The 16,332-nt window shown below is 42.4% G+C and overlaps 2 protein-coding genes across 3 annotated transcripts in view; both read right to left on the reverse strand.

Moving 5' to 3' along the window:
- The window catches only part of LOC308285878 (histone H1-like), a gene marked incomplete at both ends in the record, with an annotated part of 500,380 nt that overhangs the window by 204,824 nt on the left and 279,224 nt on the right, over positions 1 to 16,332 (reverse strand). The window lies entirely within an intron of this gene.
- Positions 1,091 to 16,332, reverse strand: part of LOC308285872 (endophilin-A2-like) — a 36,843-nt gene continuing 21,601 nt past the window's right edge. The window contains exons 3-8 of the mRNA XM_080726760.1: positions 11,622 to 11,838; positions 9,476 to 9,609; positions 9,198 to 9,356; positions 6,496 to 6,599; positions 5,192 to 5,337; positions 1,091 to 3,136 (exon numbers count right to left, since the gene is read on the reverse strand). Coding sequence (XP_080582886.1) covers positions 2,949 to 3,136; positions 5,192 to 5,337; positions 6,496 to 6,599; positions 9,198 to 9,356; positions 9,476 to 9,609; positions 11,622 to 11,838 — 948 coding nt within the window. The 3' untranslated portion in view covers positions 1,091 to 2,948. The remainder of the gene's footprint in view (positions 3,137 to 5,191; positions 5,338 to 6,495; positions 6,600 to 9,197; positions 9,357 to 9,475; positions 9,610 to 11,621; positions 11,839 to 16,332) is intronic.

Below are 16,332 nucleotides of genomic sequence, written 5' to 3' on the forward strand. Positions count from 1 at the left end.
GGGGGAAATCAAACACTTAAAGGGGACTGTCTACCACTCATTTCTAACATTGAACTAATGTCATTAATATACCTTAGAGTTGTTGTGTGGAAATAAGAAAAAGCCCCCCCCTTTATGTGTTGCCTAGAAGTGGAGGATTGATTGTGGGGTCATCTCATGTGATCAGTGACATCATAAAGACGTACTTTTTGGCTTGCAGAGTACATCTTAATGATCTTAATGACACAGTTCAATGTTGAAAATGAGTGGTATTCCCATTTAAGTCAGGCTTCATCTATAGTGCGGCAAAAACGTGATGCGTCATGAACTTGCATATCTGCTATTGTTGGTGCACGCCACACAACAAAGTATAAAGTGTATACATTGTCTTTCGAATAAAAAACTAAAAATAAAAAACAATTGGGCCAGTTCAAAGAAAAAGAACAATCGGCAAGTAAAAGCGCTATGCAAATTCATTATCATCATCATCAAATATAATTTGTACCAACATTTCCCCACATAGAAAATGACAGCTGAAAAATAGGTCCGTTTGGTCTAGAAATAAGCATAATTGATATGTTTTAAATATCCCCATAGAATCCCCTGGATAACACACATTTAATCAACGATCATAGACTGCAGGAGTAGCTATATTCAACATCTATTTTTAAAAGTTAAAAACCCCTTGAATGACATTCATCCATTCTACTGGCCAAGACAAGAAAAGACCCATGACGGGCCCCTGATACACGTAGCAAGTTTTTCATCAATATCAACGAGCAACGACCAGAGATGTCATGGGTATCGCCATTGGATTAATCTTTTTGTGCCTTGGCGCATGCAAGGCAACAGTCATGTTGCCATACTTTATCAACAGGCATGAATTTATTTTAGGAAGTACATGTTTTATTCCCCCTTTAGCCACGGTATGGCAACTGCCATACCCAATTGACGCCTCTGGTAGTTGCTGGTTGATATTGATGAAAAAATGTCTACGTGTATCAGGGGCTTTAGTTGTGAGTAGCCTGAAAATAGCAGATCTACACGCGCTCTGAATGTGTCGCACAGCAACACGTTGTAAGCTTGTAGGTCAGCCATTTTTAAGCGCACAACACCGACAAGCAACTAAGTACAAATCAGGTTTAACCACATGAACATTATAGTGTTCCCTACTTTTGGGGGCTAACACTCCATGAAAATCTACAAGCTTGTGTGAGCTTGTAGATCTGTCTTTTTTCACCCCTAAGCGATTTGGTGTAGAGGGAGGGAAAAGCACTGGGCCAAGGATAGAGTCCTGTGGGACCCCAGTCAACAAAATGTATGTATGTATGTATATATATATATGTATGTATTGGGTTTAAGTGATTAATGGGAACAGGTTCTGTGCTATACACTAAAGACCAATAGCAGTGCTCTTCCGTGTCTGTCCACCAGATGGTGCTAGAGGAGCAGCAGAGCGTGGCTGCAAGGTGGACAGTTCTCCATGTTGGCTCCAGCTTGCTGACAACATTAGCAGAGGAAGAAAGGAATGCTGGGGCAGGAACATACTGTTCTCATGACCGTGTGTGTGTGGACAGCACCAAGATGACTACTGTACAATCCACGATCATACATAGCCCTATAGAGGAGATTCTGATTGATTTTGATACTGAGAATATACTATATATATTATACACACATCAGAACTTTTATATCTTCGTGTAACAATGGAACCAAATGGACCACTGGAACCCCCTCAAGGACTCCTGGGTGTCCCCGGACCCACTTTGAGAACCGCTGATTATACACAAATACAAACTTTCCTTGTCCTCTCAAAGTTACAACTAATTGTTCCTTTCATGCGCAGTACATTTTTGAGGGTTAATTTTTAACTCCTCCTTAAGAGAAGTTAAATTAACAATCCAGATCTTTCTGTGCCGATATGTATCTTTAAAGCAGTGGTTCCCAAACCTTTTAGCTCGGGACCCAAACTAGTGGAAATAGCAGATCTATATGCTCACAGCGGGTCGTTTCGTGCCGGGTTGTGAGCTTGTAGAACGGCTTGTTAAACATTTGTTTTCCAATTTATGGAATTTCTAAGATCTTTCTTTGATTTCTTCATGAAATTATTGAAAAAATAATAATTTCATTTAGTTTTTCATTTTTGCCTTTCTGGGAATGTTTTTTGAAAATGTTTTGAAATAATAATTAAAAACAAATGTAGGAAACTAAAAATTAAAGGGATCCATAAAGATGTGTCCACGACCCACTGTTTGGGAACCAGTGCTTTACAAGGTTCCCGCTGGGTAAGGCAGTAATGTGTATTGTACTGTATTATAGTGCTGTGTGGAGTGTAGAGAGAAAGTGCCTCGGTGCTCAGAGAGTGGACTTGAACCCACACAGGGGGATGTCCATCCTAAACAAACGCTCCCATTGTGCCGACAACAAACCCACCCGTTCATAATACGCCACCCTACAACCCTGCTAAATCCTGAGTGTTAATGTAACTCCTAGCCAGTAAGAATTGGACCCATAGGTCAGAAAGTTAACCACCAAAGACCCCTCTATACTCTTGACGTACGACAAACAAGAAAAATAATTGCTCATCTACGAGCCCACAGCGCATGGAATCGCTGCATGTTGCAAGCATGTATATGCTCTATTTTTTATATTTAAATTTTGAAAGTTAAAATAATACCAAGGATTTTACAGTCCACTGTTTCCTCCTAACTTCCTGATTCCTCTGTGTTCAAAAACGGTATAAAATACAATTAGTTTCCATATATTCATCCCCAATTCAACATTTGAAAAGTTGTCCTCGTCTTGCCCCCGAAAAGATGTCCCCGTCTTTGAGCTTGTTTTACCGTCAAATTTGATGAAAAAGACGAGGAGGAGACATCTTGGCACAACTGAGATTCCCTGTCTAGACGCTTACAATCATCCTCCTCCACCTTTCCTATCCTCGCCCAGCACACCGTTCCGTCGTCCTCTCAGCGAGACAGAGGGACTACCACCTCCACGTAGTTGTTGGGGAAGAGTCCTGACTGACCGCGGATGGAGCCCTCGTACCAGTTCTCGTCGATCTGGCTGATCAGAGTGATGATGTCGCCCTCGCGGAAGCCCAGCTCGCCCTCGTTCTCGGCCTCAAAGTCGTACAGGGCCTTGACGCACGCCTCTGCTGCGGGACAGAGAGAGAGAGAGACACCACAATGTCAAGACATGCGACATGAGAGAAAGAAAGAGGAGAGAGAGAGAGTAAGAAAGACGTGGACACTTCCCTAACTTCACCCCCAAAATGTGTGTTGAATTTAGAATCCAAAAACGTAGAAACAGATAGGGCCCACCAGCAAAAACTATATTAAAAGTATTAGTTTTATATGTTTTATTTGTTTTACTGTTAAGGCCAAATGTTCTTTCTTTTGGTATTCTTCATTTACCATGAAAGCGTGTGACAAAAAATATATTCTCAACGCACTCAATGCATTTGTTTTTTGTTTAAAAGGCTTTGGAAACCGGTTTCAAAACTTGCATATCCACACAAAATCCCTAAAAGTATGAAATATTGAGAACCTAAGGACATTGTCCATATGATTTTAGTTCATTTTGTAAGCACACAATACAGTTTCAGTTGGTTATCATTTTGTTTTAGCGAAGCCTTGTTTTCATTAGTTTTAGTTAACTATAACAACCTTGATTTAGACTTTGGGAATGGGAATGAGAAGAAAATGTTAGGTTTTAAATAATGATCATTGGGTGAAAACATTCCCCAAAATAAACCCATGTGGACACAGGAAGCCTACTGTGGCTCTGGATGTTCAGAAGAAGATCTGACTATGTAAGCAGGCAGACAGCCACAGATGCACAGCTCAGCAAACCAATAGGGTCTATTGCATAGCAAACATATTGGAAAGAAACAGGTGTTACTAATGATACAAATGAAGGCACTGTTCCATTTAAATGTAGTGTAGCACAGTGCTTCTCAAACCTTTTTAATTTAAAGGACCCCCATAACTCTGAGAGTGCACAAGTGGAACCCCCACTTGTGCACTCTCAGAGTTACCCACCTCTAAGGGGCCATTTGGAACCCTCACAGGGAACCATGAGGGTCTCTGAACCACACGAGACCCACTGGTGTAGCAGAGCGTCCAACATGCACAGTATCAGCACCCTGCCTCTCGTTTGACCCGAATGGAACATTGCCTGCATTTAGCATCATTGCCTGCTGGGCATAGAGCCAATTACAAGTTAAGAACTTTAGAAACGGTTCAACCCAAATTAGATTGCAGATAAACGTTTCACTGCTACATAGTCCATCCACATGCAGGATGCTCAGTGGGCCGCTAGGGGGCCCATCTCTTCCTGGTTGCCCTACAGGTTTAGTGGGCAGACCAGAGGGGTTAGTAGGCCTGTCACAATTATTACATAATAGCCTGATTGATTGTTAATTATTTGAGATAATCGTAATTATTTGTAGAGCACAAAAGTGTCTTGATGGTGACAGGCCTAGGGGTTAGTGCACTGCTACAATGTAAAAAACAATAACAAATAAATACATAGACAATACAAATGCACAGACATGCATGTATTGTGTTTGAGAGTCCTTCTCCCAAACACACACACACACAAATACAGGACGATGCGAGTCCAATTAGCCGAGTCACTTGGGTTGCGTGTTAGATGCCACGCCGGCCCGTTTGTCACACTCACGCGGTCTGCTCTTCACCGACGACGCTCTCTGGAAGGCGGGGCCTGGATGATGATGATGATGATGATGTTCACGCCGTCGGTGGAAAGACACGGATGATTACCGGAGGGGATAAAAAGATGAACCAGCTGCTGTCAGACATGCATGCATGTACAAAAGTGACTCTCAAACTTCTTGTTTTTTTACTTCAAGGAGCCCCAGTTCGGGATGAATTAGTCGAAGGAACCCCTATTAACTCTCAGAGTTAAAGGCCTGTAAGGGTCTGTTTGGTTCATAACTATCAATAATGTAGGTCCATTTGAACCTTAAAGGTCTATCTGTCTCCATTTGTACACTCTCAGAGTTACAGACCTGTAAGGGTCCATTTGGTTCCATGTTGTACACTCTTGGGAGTTACAGACCCAAAATAACTGTCAATACTTTAGCTGGGGACCCCCCTGGAAGCCCTCAAGGACCACACTTTGAGAACCACTGATGTGCAGAATAGACAGGGAGCTGTGTGTTGTGTGTTTTGGGGAGGGAGTTTACCTGCAGAGTAAGCTGGAGGGTGCGTCTGGGAGGGTGCGTATCCTCCGTTGGAGTGGTCTGCCTCTCCGGAGTCGATGCTGCGCTGGGATTGGGGTCTGGGCTTAGGGGTGTACTGGTGTCTGGGGCGAGACTGGGCCTCGCTCACCCTGCGTACACACACACAGCGACTTAAAAGTAAGCACGGCTTAAAAGTAAGCACGGTAAACCCATACATAGAATACATGGAGACAGTGTTGTGCCTCAGTAATCTAGGATCACAGGTAAACCAAGAACCTAGCATCAGTCTACTCTGAACAACATAATATCAAAAGATAATAATCTGTACATTGAAACTATAGAAAAGATGCCAGGTAAACAAATTAACCTGGCATCCGTCTAAATAACATGCTATGGTCGTCAAGGCTTTTAGGTCAAGTGCTAAGGGCTGAGGTGGGGTCTGAGGAGATGAGGCTTCAGATTACGGCGGAGGGTATCTGCAGATACACTATCACTTTTCAGATTTTTAGAGAAGATACCGTTATTGATCCCACGGCGAGAACTCCTGTCACCCAGAGGCAGCCTCGCAGTTAACACATTTTCCACCAGGCATTAATTAATTCAGTCATTTCACATCAGCCAGAGTTTTTCATTGATTTGACCTTATTTTCGAGGCTCCCTGAATGCACCACCGTCCGAATGTAATCGGATTACTTCCGGCTACAAACAGCGATTTGTCTTTTCTTTCACCCGGTAAAGAAAAATTATAACCGCGGCCATCTGTGGTCCATAGAGAAGGGATAGTTTTAAAGAAGAACGCATAGGAGATGAAGCCATTTTCCTGCAGATTATTGCATTGCTTCATCATTTCCTCATTCTGTTTTCTCCGGGTTAAGTCGGTTGCACAATGCTGCGTTTTTTCGGTGCGAAATGTGTTTTTCAGGCAAGGAGAGAGAGGGAGATAGAGAGAGCAAGGGACCCAGTGGTCCGAAAATAAACACGAAACGGGCAGCAGTGTGCAAACGTGATTGACTTAACGTGATTTCCTTATTTACATGCTCCGAAATTCGCTCCTATATTTGGCCGAAAAAACGCAGCAGTGTGCAACAACCTTTACGTTACGCCTTTTGAGGTATATGACGGCCAAGCGGTGCATTTTAGCGTATATGGCGTTAAAAGTGTTAACAACAATAAGAAGCACCGTCAATAGAGAACAGCAGTATACACGCCTATACATCTATCCTGCACTGTGATGCAGAACAACAACCCCGCCACCAGTTGGTCCACAGCTTGGGAGCCAGGAGAGAGGTTTCCAGAGCACTGCTGACCTTTCTCGGAGCTTGTCCGTCAACTCCTCCAGAATCTGCACGGCCTGCTTGTGATACTGGAGCTGAGAGTCCACCAGAGAGGCCAGCTGAGTCACCTGCTCTACCTGCTTACAACACACACACACACACACACACACACACACACACACACACACACACACACACACACACACACACACACACACACACACACACACACACACACACACACACACACACACACACACACACACACACACACACACACACACACACACGTTAATTTAATCTTTAAAGTAGATTTGCTAGGTTAGAATATTTAGGTTAATTATAAAAACCTTGGCAGACAAAGAGAAAACTATTATTTAAACAATGACACTCAACATAAATCAAATAGACAGAACAACAACAGAACCCATTAGACCCCCTCCAGGGGTGTTTTATTTTAATGCTAAAGGTTCCTCGTGCTCAGACAGAGCTGGGCAACAAGTCAGCTTTCTCTGTCAGCAGCCTAACTTCCTGGAATGAGATCCATGTCTTTAAAAATCTACTCCTTGCCATCATCTGGTCATTTTAGACCAATGTTCCTTAAAGGACGACTTCACCACTTTTCAACCTATCTTCATATAATTGGCCCTCACTAATGTTCATGACAAAATAGCACAGTTCTTTTCTACTCGGTCTGGGTCTCATAGGAGGGCTGCAGGCAGTTCCGAAACCCGCCTACCAGTGACATCATCGTTAGGCAGTTCTTTTTAAACAAGATTAAAAAAAACAACTCATTCTCTCACATATTGTCACCTATAACCACTTCCAGTCCTGAAAGTCTTGTCATTAAGGCTTGTTGGCGTGAACAAGGTAAGTGTAAACAAGTTGGGCCAAACAAGAGAGCAGTCGAGCAGGTTTAGCGTACAGCGAGTCACAGTGGAAAACATGCTTCGTCACCCAGGACATGAGGCCCTAAAACACCTTATGTAACCGACTGGCTGGGAAAGACAAGTCTTTTTGGGACAGCAAATGTTGATGTGGTCATATGCTTTTGAATAAAATTCCATTTAGTTTGTCATATTTTAGTCATCTGAAATGTTTTAGTCTACAGGTTTAGTCTACTCATTTTAACCGGTAGGAGACACAAAGGAGACCCTTTGTGTCTCCTACCGAATACTTGAGGGTCTTTATTAATATCGTCACATTATAGGCTTAGGAATGTGATAAAGCAAAAACAAAAAGATATCCATGAATTCAAGTCTCCATGGGGTGTGTAATTTATAGGAAATAAGTCATTTAGGGGGTGAACCATCCCTTTAATCTCAGCAGCACCACTGCCCAACATATTCGACTAATGGGTTCAAACCTTCCCAACCCTGAAGAAGAGGTAAAAAGGGAGTGTGCGCTCTGGATGAGCAACTCTATACAATTGAATTGAATGGGCGTGGACTCGTGGAGATCAAGGATATGTATTGTGATTGTACCATAGCCCCAAGGTTAAACAAGCTGAATTCACTGCATTTGTCAACAAACTATTGAAAATATCCTTGTTGTCGTTGTCCGCCAGGACATTATAAAACTGGCATGGATAGGGACGGTATGAATGATGAGCAACTTAGCTGCTGAATAAGGAACAACAACAAAAAAAGTTTTCTAATCTATAATGCTGGCTGCAGCCTGAATGAAAAATATATAATATCACACTAAATGGTGACCTTCTGAATTAGATAACTAATCTAACAAAGAACAGCCTAGTTCTTCTGACTACACAAAACTTTTATGAGAGTATTTGAGAATTTTTCAGGGACAGTGGAACTCAATGGTAAATTGACTCCATTTATATAGGGCTTTTCTCCAAAGCTTTACAATTACAATGTACTTCACACACACACACACACACACACACACACACACACACACACACACACACACACACACACACACACACACACACACACACACACACACACACACACACACACACACACACACACACACACACACACACACACACGACAGAGGATTTGTTGCTACGTCTACACAAATATTGTTTTATGTATTGCATTGTATGCTGCCTATAATCTGTGCTCCATACCATGTGATCATGGTCGTGAGTTATATAAATGATGATGATGATGATGATGATGATGATGAGGAAACCATGCAAGGCACCAACCTGCTCATCAGGAGCAGTTAGGGGTTCAGTGTCTTGCTCAAGGACACTTTGACACTTAGGATGCTAGGGTTCATGTCGTGAATTATGTTATTATATGGAAACATAAAAAGCCTTTTCTCTCGTAAGAAGTTAGACAGTTCATGTTCCATGGAACAGATTATTCCCACGAGTCTCAATGTATAAAACCTGAACCACTCCCTGATTGAACAGCCGAGCAGGGTTTGGACTCCGGGTTTGAACCAGCGGTAACAATGTTAAGGAACCACTCTGGCCCTATTAATGGGTGCTACAGTTAACTCAACTAATCAATTTAATCGATTATAAAAATACAAATAAAATATAATAATCATTTTTAGAACAAATAATCGATGTTGGGGGACATTGTTTTAAAATGAAGTAAACAATAGCCAATCTACAGAACCGCAGCGTTGTGAGCTTGTAGATTAGCCATTTTAAGTATGGTCTATTATTTGAAGTAGAAAATAGGGTTCAATGGCCAATCAGCCCAATTTGATTTAGTCAATTCATTGACATGTGAATGATTGATGTATTTATTTACGTCGGTCTCCAGCAGGTTGATCATGGAGCTCTCCGCCAGGTCCTTGGACTCATGGAACTTCTCCAGAGCCTGCCTCAACTCCTCCTCTGAGATCTTCCCGTGGCGCTTCTTCTTATAGTCGTAGTCCAGACGCCGGCCCTCCAGCTTCTTCAGGTGGTGCTGAGGGTGGAGGAGAAAGGAGCGTGTCATCGGTTTATCATCGTCCATGTCATTATGGATCTCTCTGTGCTGCTGATGATGCCAACACCGTGACAAGAATATGGTCTGTTTGGTTCTACCTGGATGTCTTTAATGTCCTTGTCGGCCACGGCCTGCAGCGGGTCGATGAAGTTCTGCTTGACGTCGATGTCCAGCGAGTCCTTGACCTCCGCTAGCCGCTTCATCGCCTCCCCCATGTCGGCGAGGGCTCCGCCTGGCAAAACATAGCGTCATGTGATGTTAATGATCTGCATGGGTAAGGCCTTCCTGGTATAGGACACATTTATGTTTCCTCGCTGCTCCTAGTGTTGCCTCCTAATCCCTAGCTCTTGCAGGAATAAGAGACGGCGGACCGACTTCTACTTCCGGTTGAAGTGAGAGAGGAGCTACCGTAGGACAAGAGGAGAGAGGAGCCAGGACACAGCAGAATAAGGACCTGAGACGCACCAAAGGCACCCTAGAATGTCTGGCATACTGCATCCCTCTACATAGTCTGGCTGTGGGCATTTTTTTTAACCTTTATTTACTCAGGGGAGTTTCGCTGAGAATCTTTTTCGGGCAAGTGATAGAAAATAAGTATATATTTCACAAAAGGGTCCCGACCCAGTGTTTGGGAACCAGTTCTCTATCTGGTATCTTTAGTATCTTTTCATCCTGTCATCATCATGGCCCATGAACAGGGCTTATTACTTCCGTCTCTTTCTCCCACTCTGCCTCCAGGGCTTCTGACAGCCAGCCAGAGTAATTAAATACCAGCCACCTGACAAATGCAGGTCAAATAGTCAAATCTGTGTCGAACTGCTATGTCAGTCCACTGGCTGGATTTTGTGTCAGGGGCCCCGATAAAGAGAATATTTGTGCTATGAACGTTCAGAATTATTCAAAATATTTACTCCAAATATTTTGAAAATAGAGGATCTATAGTACAGTACTACCTCAAAAACACATCACAGGCTTGTAGAACCCCCTAAAAAAGGGATTCCCCGGACCACCAGATATTGTTGAGGGCTTAAAGACCCAATGAAATGACTATTTTGGGTATTTTATTTTGAAGTTTCAGTTTGAAAAGGAAGCCTGTGTGTTTCTGAACCAATCCGAGGGGACCAGCCCTTCAGGCGATGGGATCTAAAATCTGAGTACTGGGAGTAATGGGAGCCAGCAATGGGAAACAAACAGGTGAATGTAATCAAAGGTTCATTTATATGCAAGCGGACCTGTCTATGTCATCACTTTTTGAATTTCTGTTCACAGGAAGTAATTAAGAATGGCCTATTTAGGGACCTTTGATATAAATATACACAAAAATTGTTTATTTTCTATTTTTTTGGCATCTAGTGTTAGGTATGGCCATATTATCATTACAGATATGCTCTAAAAGTGTGAAAAACATGTTTTTGATTTCACCCTGTCTTTAAACGTGTGCAGTACTTGGCTGGTTAGAACACGTCCACACACAGCTGGTGAAGATTAGTAGTCGCTAAGAACAACGTATGAGATGGCTAGCTTCCCGCCAGGCCACCTCACCCAATTCTTTGTGGTCAAATCAGATTCCATGCCGAGAGAGAGGGAGAGCAGAAATTGACTCATTGCTGCCATTGCTGCCACTGACAGCAATGAGTTCCTGCCCCTCGTGTGTGGGGAGAAATGCATTGGCATCGTGAGGTGAAAAGGGGTGTAAAAAGGGTGAAGACAGACAATTGTTAAGTGATAGTGATGGGTTTCCAGCAGGTTTCGAGTTGGGATTGTATTTCAGGAAATGCATTCTGTCTATTCTGCTCTCCACACCGAGCGTTTACCTGGATCTGGGAACCTGTTTGTTAAAAAGAGTCCACTTCCTCCCAGATGCTTCCGTGTTAATTCCTACTAACAACAACACTACATCATGCTTATTGTTGTTACATGTTTAGTGTTGAGGCTGTTAGCAGAATCTGTCTTGAAAGATTAACCTGGATGCTACAGCCTTACAGCACCAAAACCCTTTAAATCGTGATTGGTCAATACTACTCAAGACTACAAATGGTCTGGAAACCGCCAACAAACATTGTCCCTTTCCTAAAGTACATTCATATCTAATCTAGAGATTCATGTTTTGTTGTAACTGGGAGGCATTAAACAAATGAAGGTCTCTTCCCCAATGTGATCCTTAAATTGTGGTTGAACAAACCCAAAACAATTGCAGTACACTTTAATTGAAATCTCTTACGTAGCCCGACACTAAAGTCTTACCAAAGTTGGTGTCCTCTCCCATCTCGCGTCCGTACTTGGCCATGCTCTCCCCCAGGAGGCCCTCGGCCTGGGGATAGCCTGGGCTCTTCACCTGGCCCTGCATGGTGGACACGGTTTTGAGCATGAACAGCTTGGCCCTGGAGGCCGGGTTGGGCTGCAGGTACTCTGTGGTCTTGGAGATGAGATCCACCACCGCCTTGCTGGTGACGTCTGCTTTCTGATGGAGCAAGGAGGAGAGAGAGAGAGGGGTTTATACTTTTACTTTACTAGGGTCCCACCGATCTATCTACCTACATACGGACCCAAAATGGGGTCATGCTCAAGCTCCCTCAACCCTATGTTCCCTCAGCCCTATGTTCCCTCAGCCCTATGTTCCCTCAGCCCTATGTTCCCTCACTCCCTAACAATTTTTTTTACCCTATGTTCCCTCAACCCTATGTTTCCCCCAGCCCTATGTTCCCTCAATTTCAAAATAGACCCTATGTTCCCTCAGCCCTATGTTCCCTCAACCCAGAAATAGACCTTATGTTCCCTCAGCCCTATGTTCCCTCAGCCTAAAATAGACGGTGCCATGGCATTGGTTTGACATCTCATTGTTCCGATGGGCAAGGTCGCGCCATCTGTCTTGGCCACCAGTCTTGGCCATATATGGATTCTGTTGGTGTGGTTCCCCTAATAGGGCATCATCTGGGGGGTCCACCCATATGTGAACTTTTAATTTATGTTATCCTTTATTAATATATATCGGACCAGTTACCCATATATGGAGATCCCTGTTACCCATGCATTCACAGATATGGCCTTAACTCATTTGCTGCCAAAAACTAGGAACCCGAGAATTTCGCGATGTACCACCCTGCCACGCCCGAGGAACCCGAGAATTTTTGGAAAAAAACAAAAAAAAAAAAACAAAAAAAAAAAAACATTTAGTAGGCATGATAGCGATCGCGAAATTGCATGTTTAACCCCCATAGCAACCCCATCTTTCAAACATGGCAGCCATCTTTGTTTACATTTTAGGAAAACATAATGGCTGCTATCTCATGAATGCCTGAACGGATTTCCATTCGGATTTTTTTGTTTGAAAGCTGTGAGCAATGTGGACACACGTGGTGCATTATCTAGGCATGGGTGTGCATGATCCGTGCACTATGAATTACATGGAAGTCTATGGAGACAGTTTGGCAAAATTAGAGTACGAAGGTATTGTTAAATGGCAGCAGATGAGTTAATGATGACATCAGGGATCTCCATATATGGGCATATAAAGAGATTCTGTTACTGTGGTTCCCCTAACAGGACTTCATATGGGAATACCCATATTTGGAGACCACACCGGCCACATACAATCCATTTTATGACCATATATGGACCCTGTCTGTAGAACCAGCCACACTGGTTTGACTGACTGACATGTTTAGTCTATAGGTTAGACTGACATGTTGGCATTCACGGATATGGGCTTAATATTGATGACATCAGGGATTTCCATATGGGCATAAAAGGGTTCAGTTATTGTGTCAACAATAAATGATCAAACAAAGCATTACAGAGACATACAGACATATATATATGTACTCAATGTAGATGAGATGTAATTTCAGTAAATAAATGTGTCTTAGAAGATGCCCCACGCCACGATTCTGCAGACCCCCACCTGAAAATATTTTCTGCTTGGGAAGATTTATCAAGATTTATCAAAATGTTTCAAAAATATCCAATCTACAAGCTCAAAATGGGCTGTAATGGTAACGCATTGTGAGCTTGTAGATCGGCTATTTTTCAAAATAGTGGTAAAATTGATCTTCGTTTTCCTGTGTACCCCCTGGAACCTCCTAAAGGACCCCTGGGGGTCCCCAGACCACACGTTGAGAACCACTGCTTTAACACTCGCATGAGATTTTGAGGTGATTTGGGTTTGCTCAGGAAACTCTGAGAAATTTCCCTTTCATGATTTTTCCTTACTCATACAAGCAAATTCTTTTTTCTACCATTTGAGACGTTTTGTAAATATGAAATAAAATGTTTTGAGTGTTTCCTGAGCATTTTAATTCCATTTCTAAATCTAAAAAACAGGTCAAAATGGCCTGTTAGTCATGCAAGTGTTAAAGATATGATTTCAAAAGATGTCAATCTGACCAGGAATCAATTGAAGATCAGCAATTATTCCCAGCTGCTGTTACATGTAGATATATAGGTAGCATTAACATCAATCAGTTTCACAGCTGTTTTAATTTCAAGTGATGAGAGAAACTATAACTATAATTTAATGTTTCTTAGCTGACCAGGTCAAATCAATGAATTTTGACCAATCAGGATAATGTTACTAATGCAAGCCAATCAGGGCCTGTGTGGTTTATAAAGCCATGTCACATTTAGAAGGTAATATGCTGGCTGACATCGAAGAGTGAAGTCAAGAGTGAATTGTTACTGAAGAGGACATCAAGTCTCTCTGCATTTTGACCAAGAGTTACACTCAACCAGGTAAAGTAAAGTAAAAAAATAACAGCTATGTTTTCTATACACTACATGCATTGTGCAGTTATATATATATATGTGTGTGTGTGTGTGTGTGTGTGTGTGTGTGTGTGTGTGTGTGTGTGTGTGTGTGTGTGTGTGTGTGTGTGTGAGAGTAAAAGTATGAAAGTATTGGCATCAATAAGTACTTAAATTACCAAAAGTAAAAGTACTAAATGTTTGAAAATAGCAGATCTACAAGATGCGTTGTGAGCTTGCAGATCGGCTATTTTCAAATGACCACCATATAAAATCAGGCTTAAGTGGTATGTTTTATAATATTGTAATTTAGATCTGTAAAAAAACTAGTAACTCAAGTTTTCAAATAATTGTAGTGGAGTGAAAGTACAACATTTTTTGATTCGAAATGTAGTGGAGTAGATGTACTTAGTAAATGTACTTAGATACTTTACACCACTGTGTGTGTGTGTGTGTGTGTGTGTGTGTGTGTGTGTGTGTGTGTGTGTGTGTGTGTGTGTGTTATTGTGGTTTTATAACATTTATGCTACTGTATTTAAATAATTCATCATGAATTCATCATTATTGAAGCAGTATCCATACATTACAGATAATTAGTAAACAAAGTTATTAACATTTTAACTAGACACTATTAAACAAAAACTGTTAAACTTTAATGAATTAAAAATTATGAATTAAGTATTTACTAATAATTCTTAACTATTGCTTATTAGTTATTATAGAGTGCTACTGCTTTTTTCCTATTTTCAGAAACCACAACATGGCTGCTATGCAAGCAAGGATTATTGTTGGAGAACGTGGAGGAAGGATTTTGGTTTATCAGGACTTCAGGTACCAACGGCACCAAATGAGAGGTGGTAATATCCAGTGGCGGTGCTGGCGAAGAGATTGTAGGTCAAGATTGATCACAAACCTGTTTGACGTGGATAGTGCAAATCCAAATATTCAAATTCTAGACTCCAATGACCATGGACATCCCCCGGACGCGCCAATGGTCAACCGAGCACAATTCCACCAGGACCTTTTGGGAGAACTAAGACAGGACCCAACCGTGCCAGTTCGACGGGTTTATGATGCAGCATTTGTGAGAGCGCGTCGGCAGGCCCAGCGAGGTGAAAGAGCTGACATTCCACGCTTTGATGCTGTCAGAACCTCCATGCAGAGAGCTAGGTTGGAGCAAATGCCACCTATTCCACAAACTGCAGACGAAGTAGTCATCGAGGGGCCATGGGCCCAAACATGGGCCCAGGAACGGTTTCTTTTACATTCGGACGATCAATGGGGCATAAATGTATTTGCAACTGATGAGAACCTCCTAAAGCTTCGACAGTGCCGAACCATTTATATGGATGGTACCTTCAGGAGCTGCCCTAGGCCTTATTATCAGGTCTTCACTATCCTTGGAAGCTCCAATGGATTTGTACTCCCACTTGTCCATGTCCTGATGGAACGGCGCACAATTGGCCATTATAGAAATGCCTTACAAGCAATTAAAAGGGCCATACGGCATCTTAGCCATCACAACTGGCGCCCCCAGGTCATTGTGATTGACTTTGAACAAGGAATGAAGACGGCCCTGGAAACCGAATTCCCTCAAGCCACAGTCAACGGCTGCTACTTTCACTTTGACCAGTCGCTTTGGAGAAGGGTCCAACGACTCGGATTGGCGGTTCCCTATCGCCAGGACCAGGACCTGGCAGAGATAATTAGAAAGGTCATGGCCCTGGGTTTTCTGCCTTTACCTCTCGTGCAGTTGCACCAACTTCGTGATGGCAGGCACACAAGACAGGTGGCTAACCGCTTCCCCGCGCTGGATGAGTTCTTCACTTATGTGAGGGACACTTACCTCAGACCAGGCTGCTTCTTTCCACCTGCGATGTGGAACGTGTTCGAGAGGAATATGGACCAAAGAACAAACAATCACGTTGAATGTGAGTGTTGTTAATTGTTAATAACTATCCACTGTGAAGCATTAGCATCATTAAAATACTTAATTCATCATTAGTAAAATGATTCATACTTTACTAAGCATTAGTAAAGAAGGTTATAGGCTACAGTAGTTTTTATTTTGTACATTGATACAATACTTATTTATCCACAAGGGGGTTGTTAATGTGTGCTTCACTTCGACAAAGCACCAAATAATCACCATTCAGAGATGATTCAGGTGCCACAGCAGCACAACAACCAATCATATGAAACAGTTAAGAGGACA

The sequence above is a fragment of the Nannobrachium achirus genome (assembly GCF_963921795.1).
Source record: "Nannobrachium achirus genome assembly, chromosome: 5".
NCBI classification, from domain to species: domain Eukaryota; kingdom Metazoa; phylum Chordata; class Actinopteri; order Myctophiformes; family Myctophidae; genus Nannobrachium; species Nannobrachium achirus.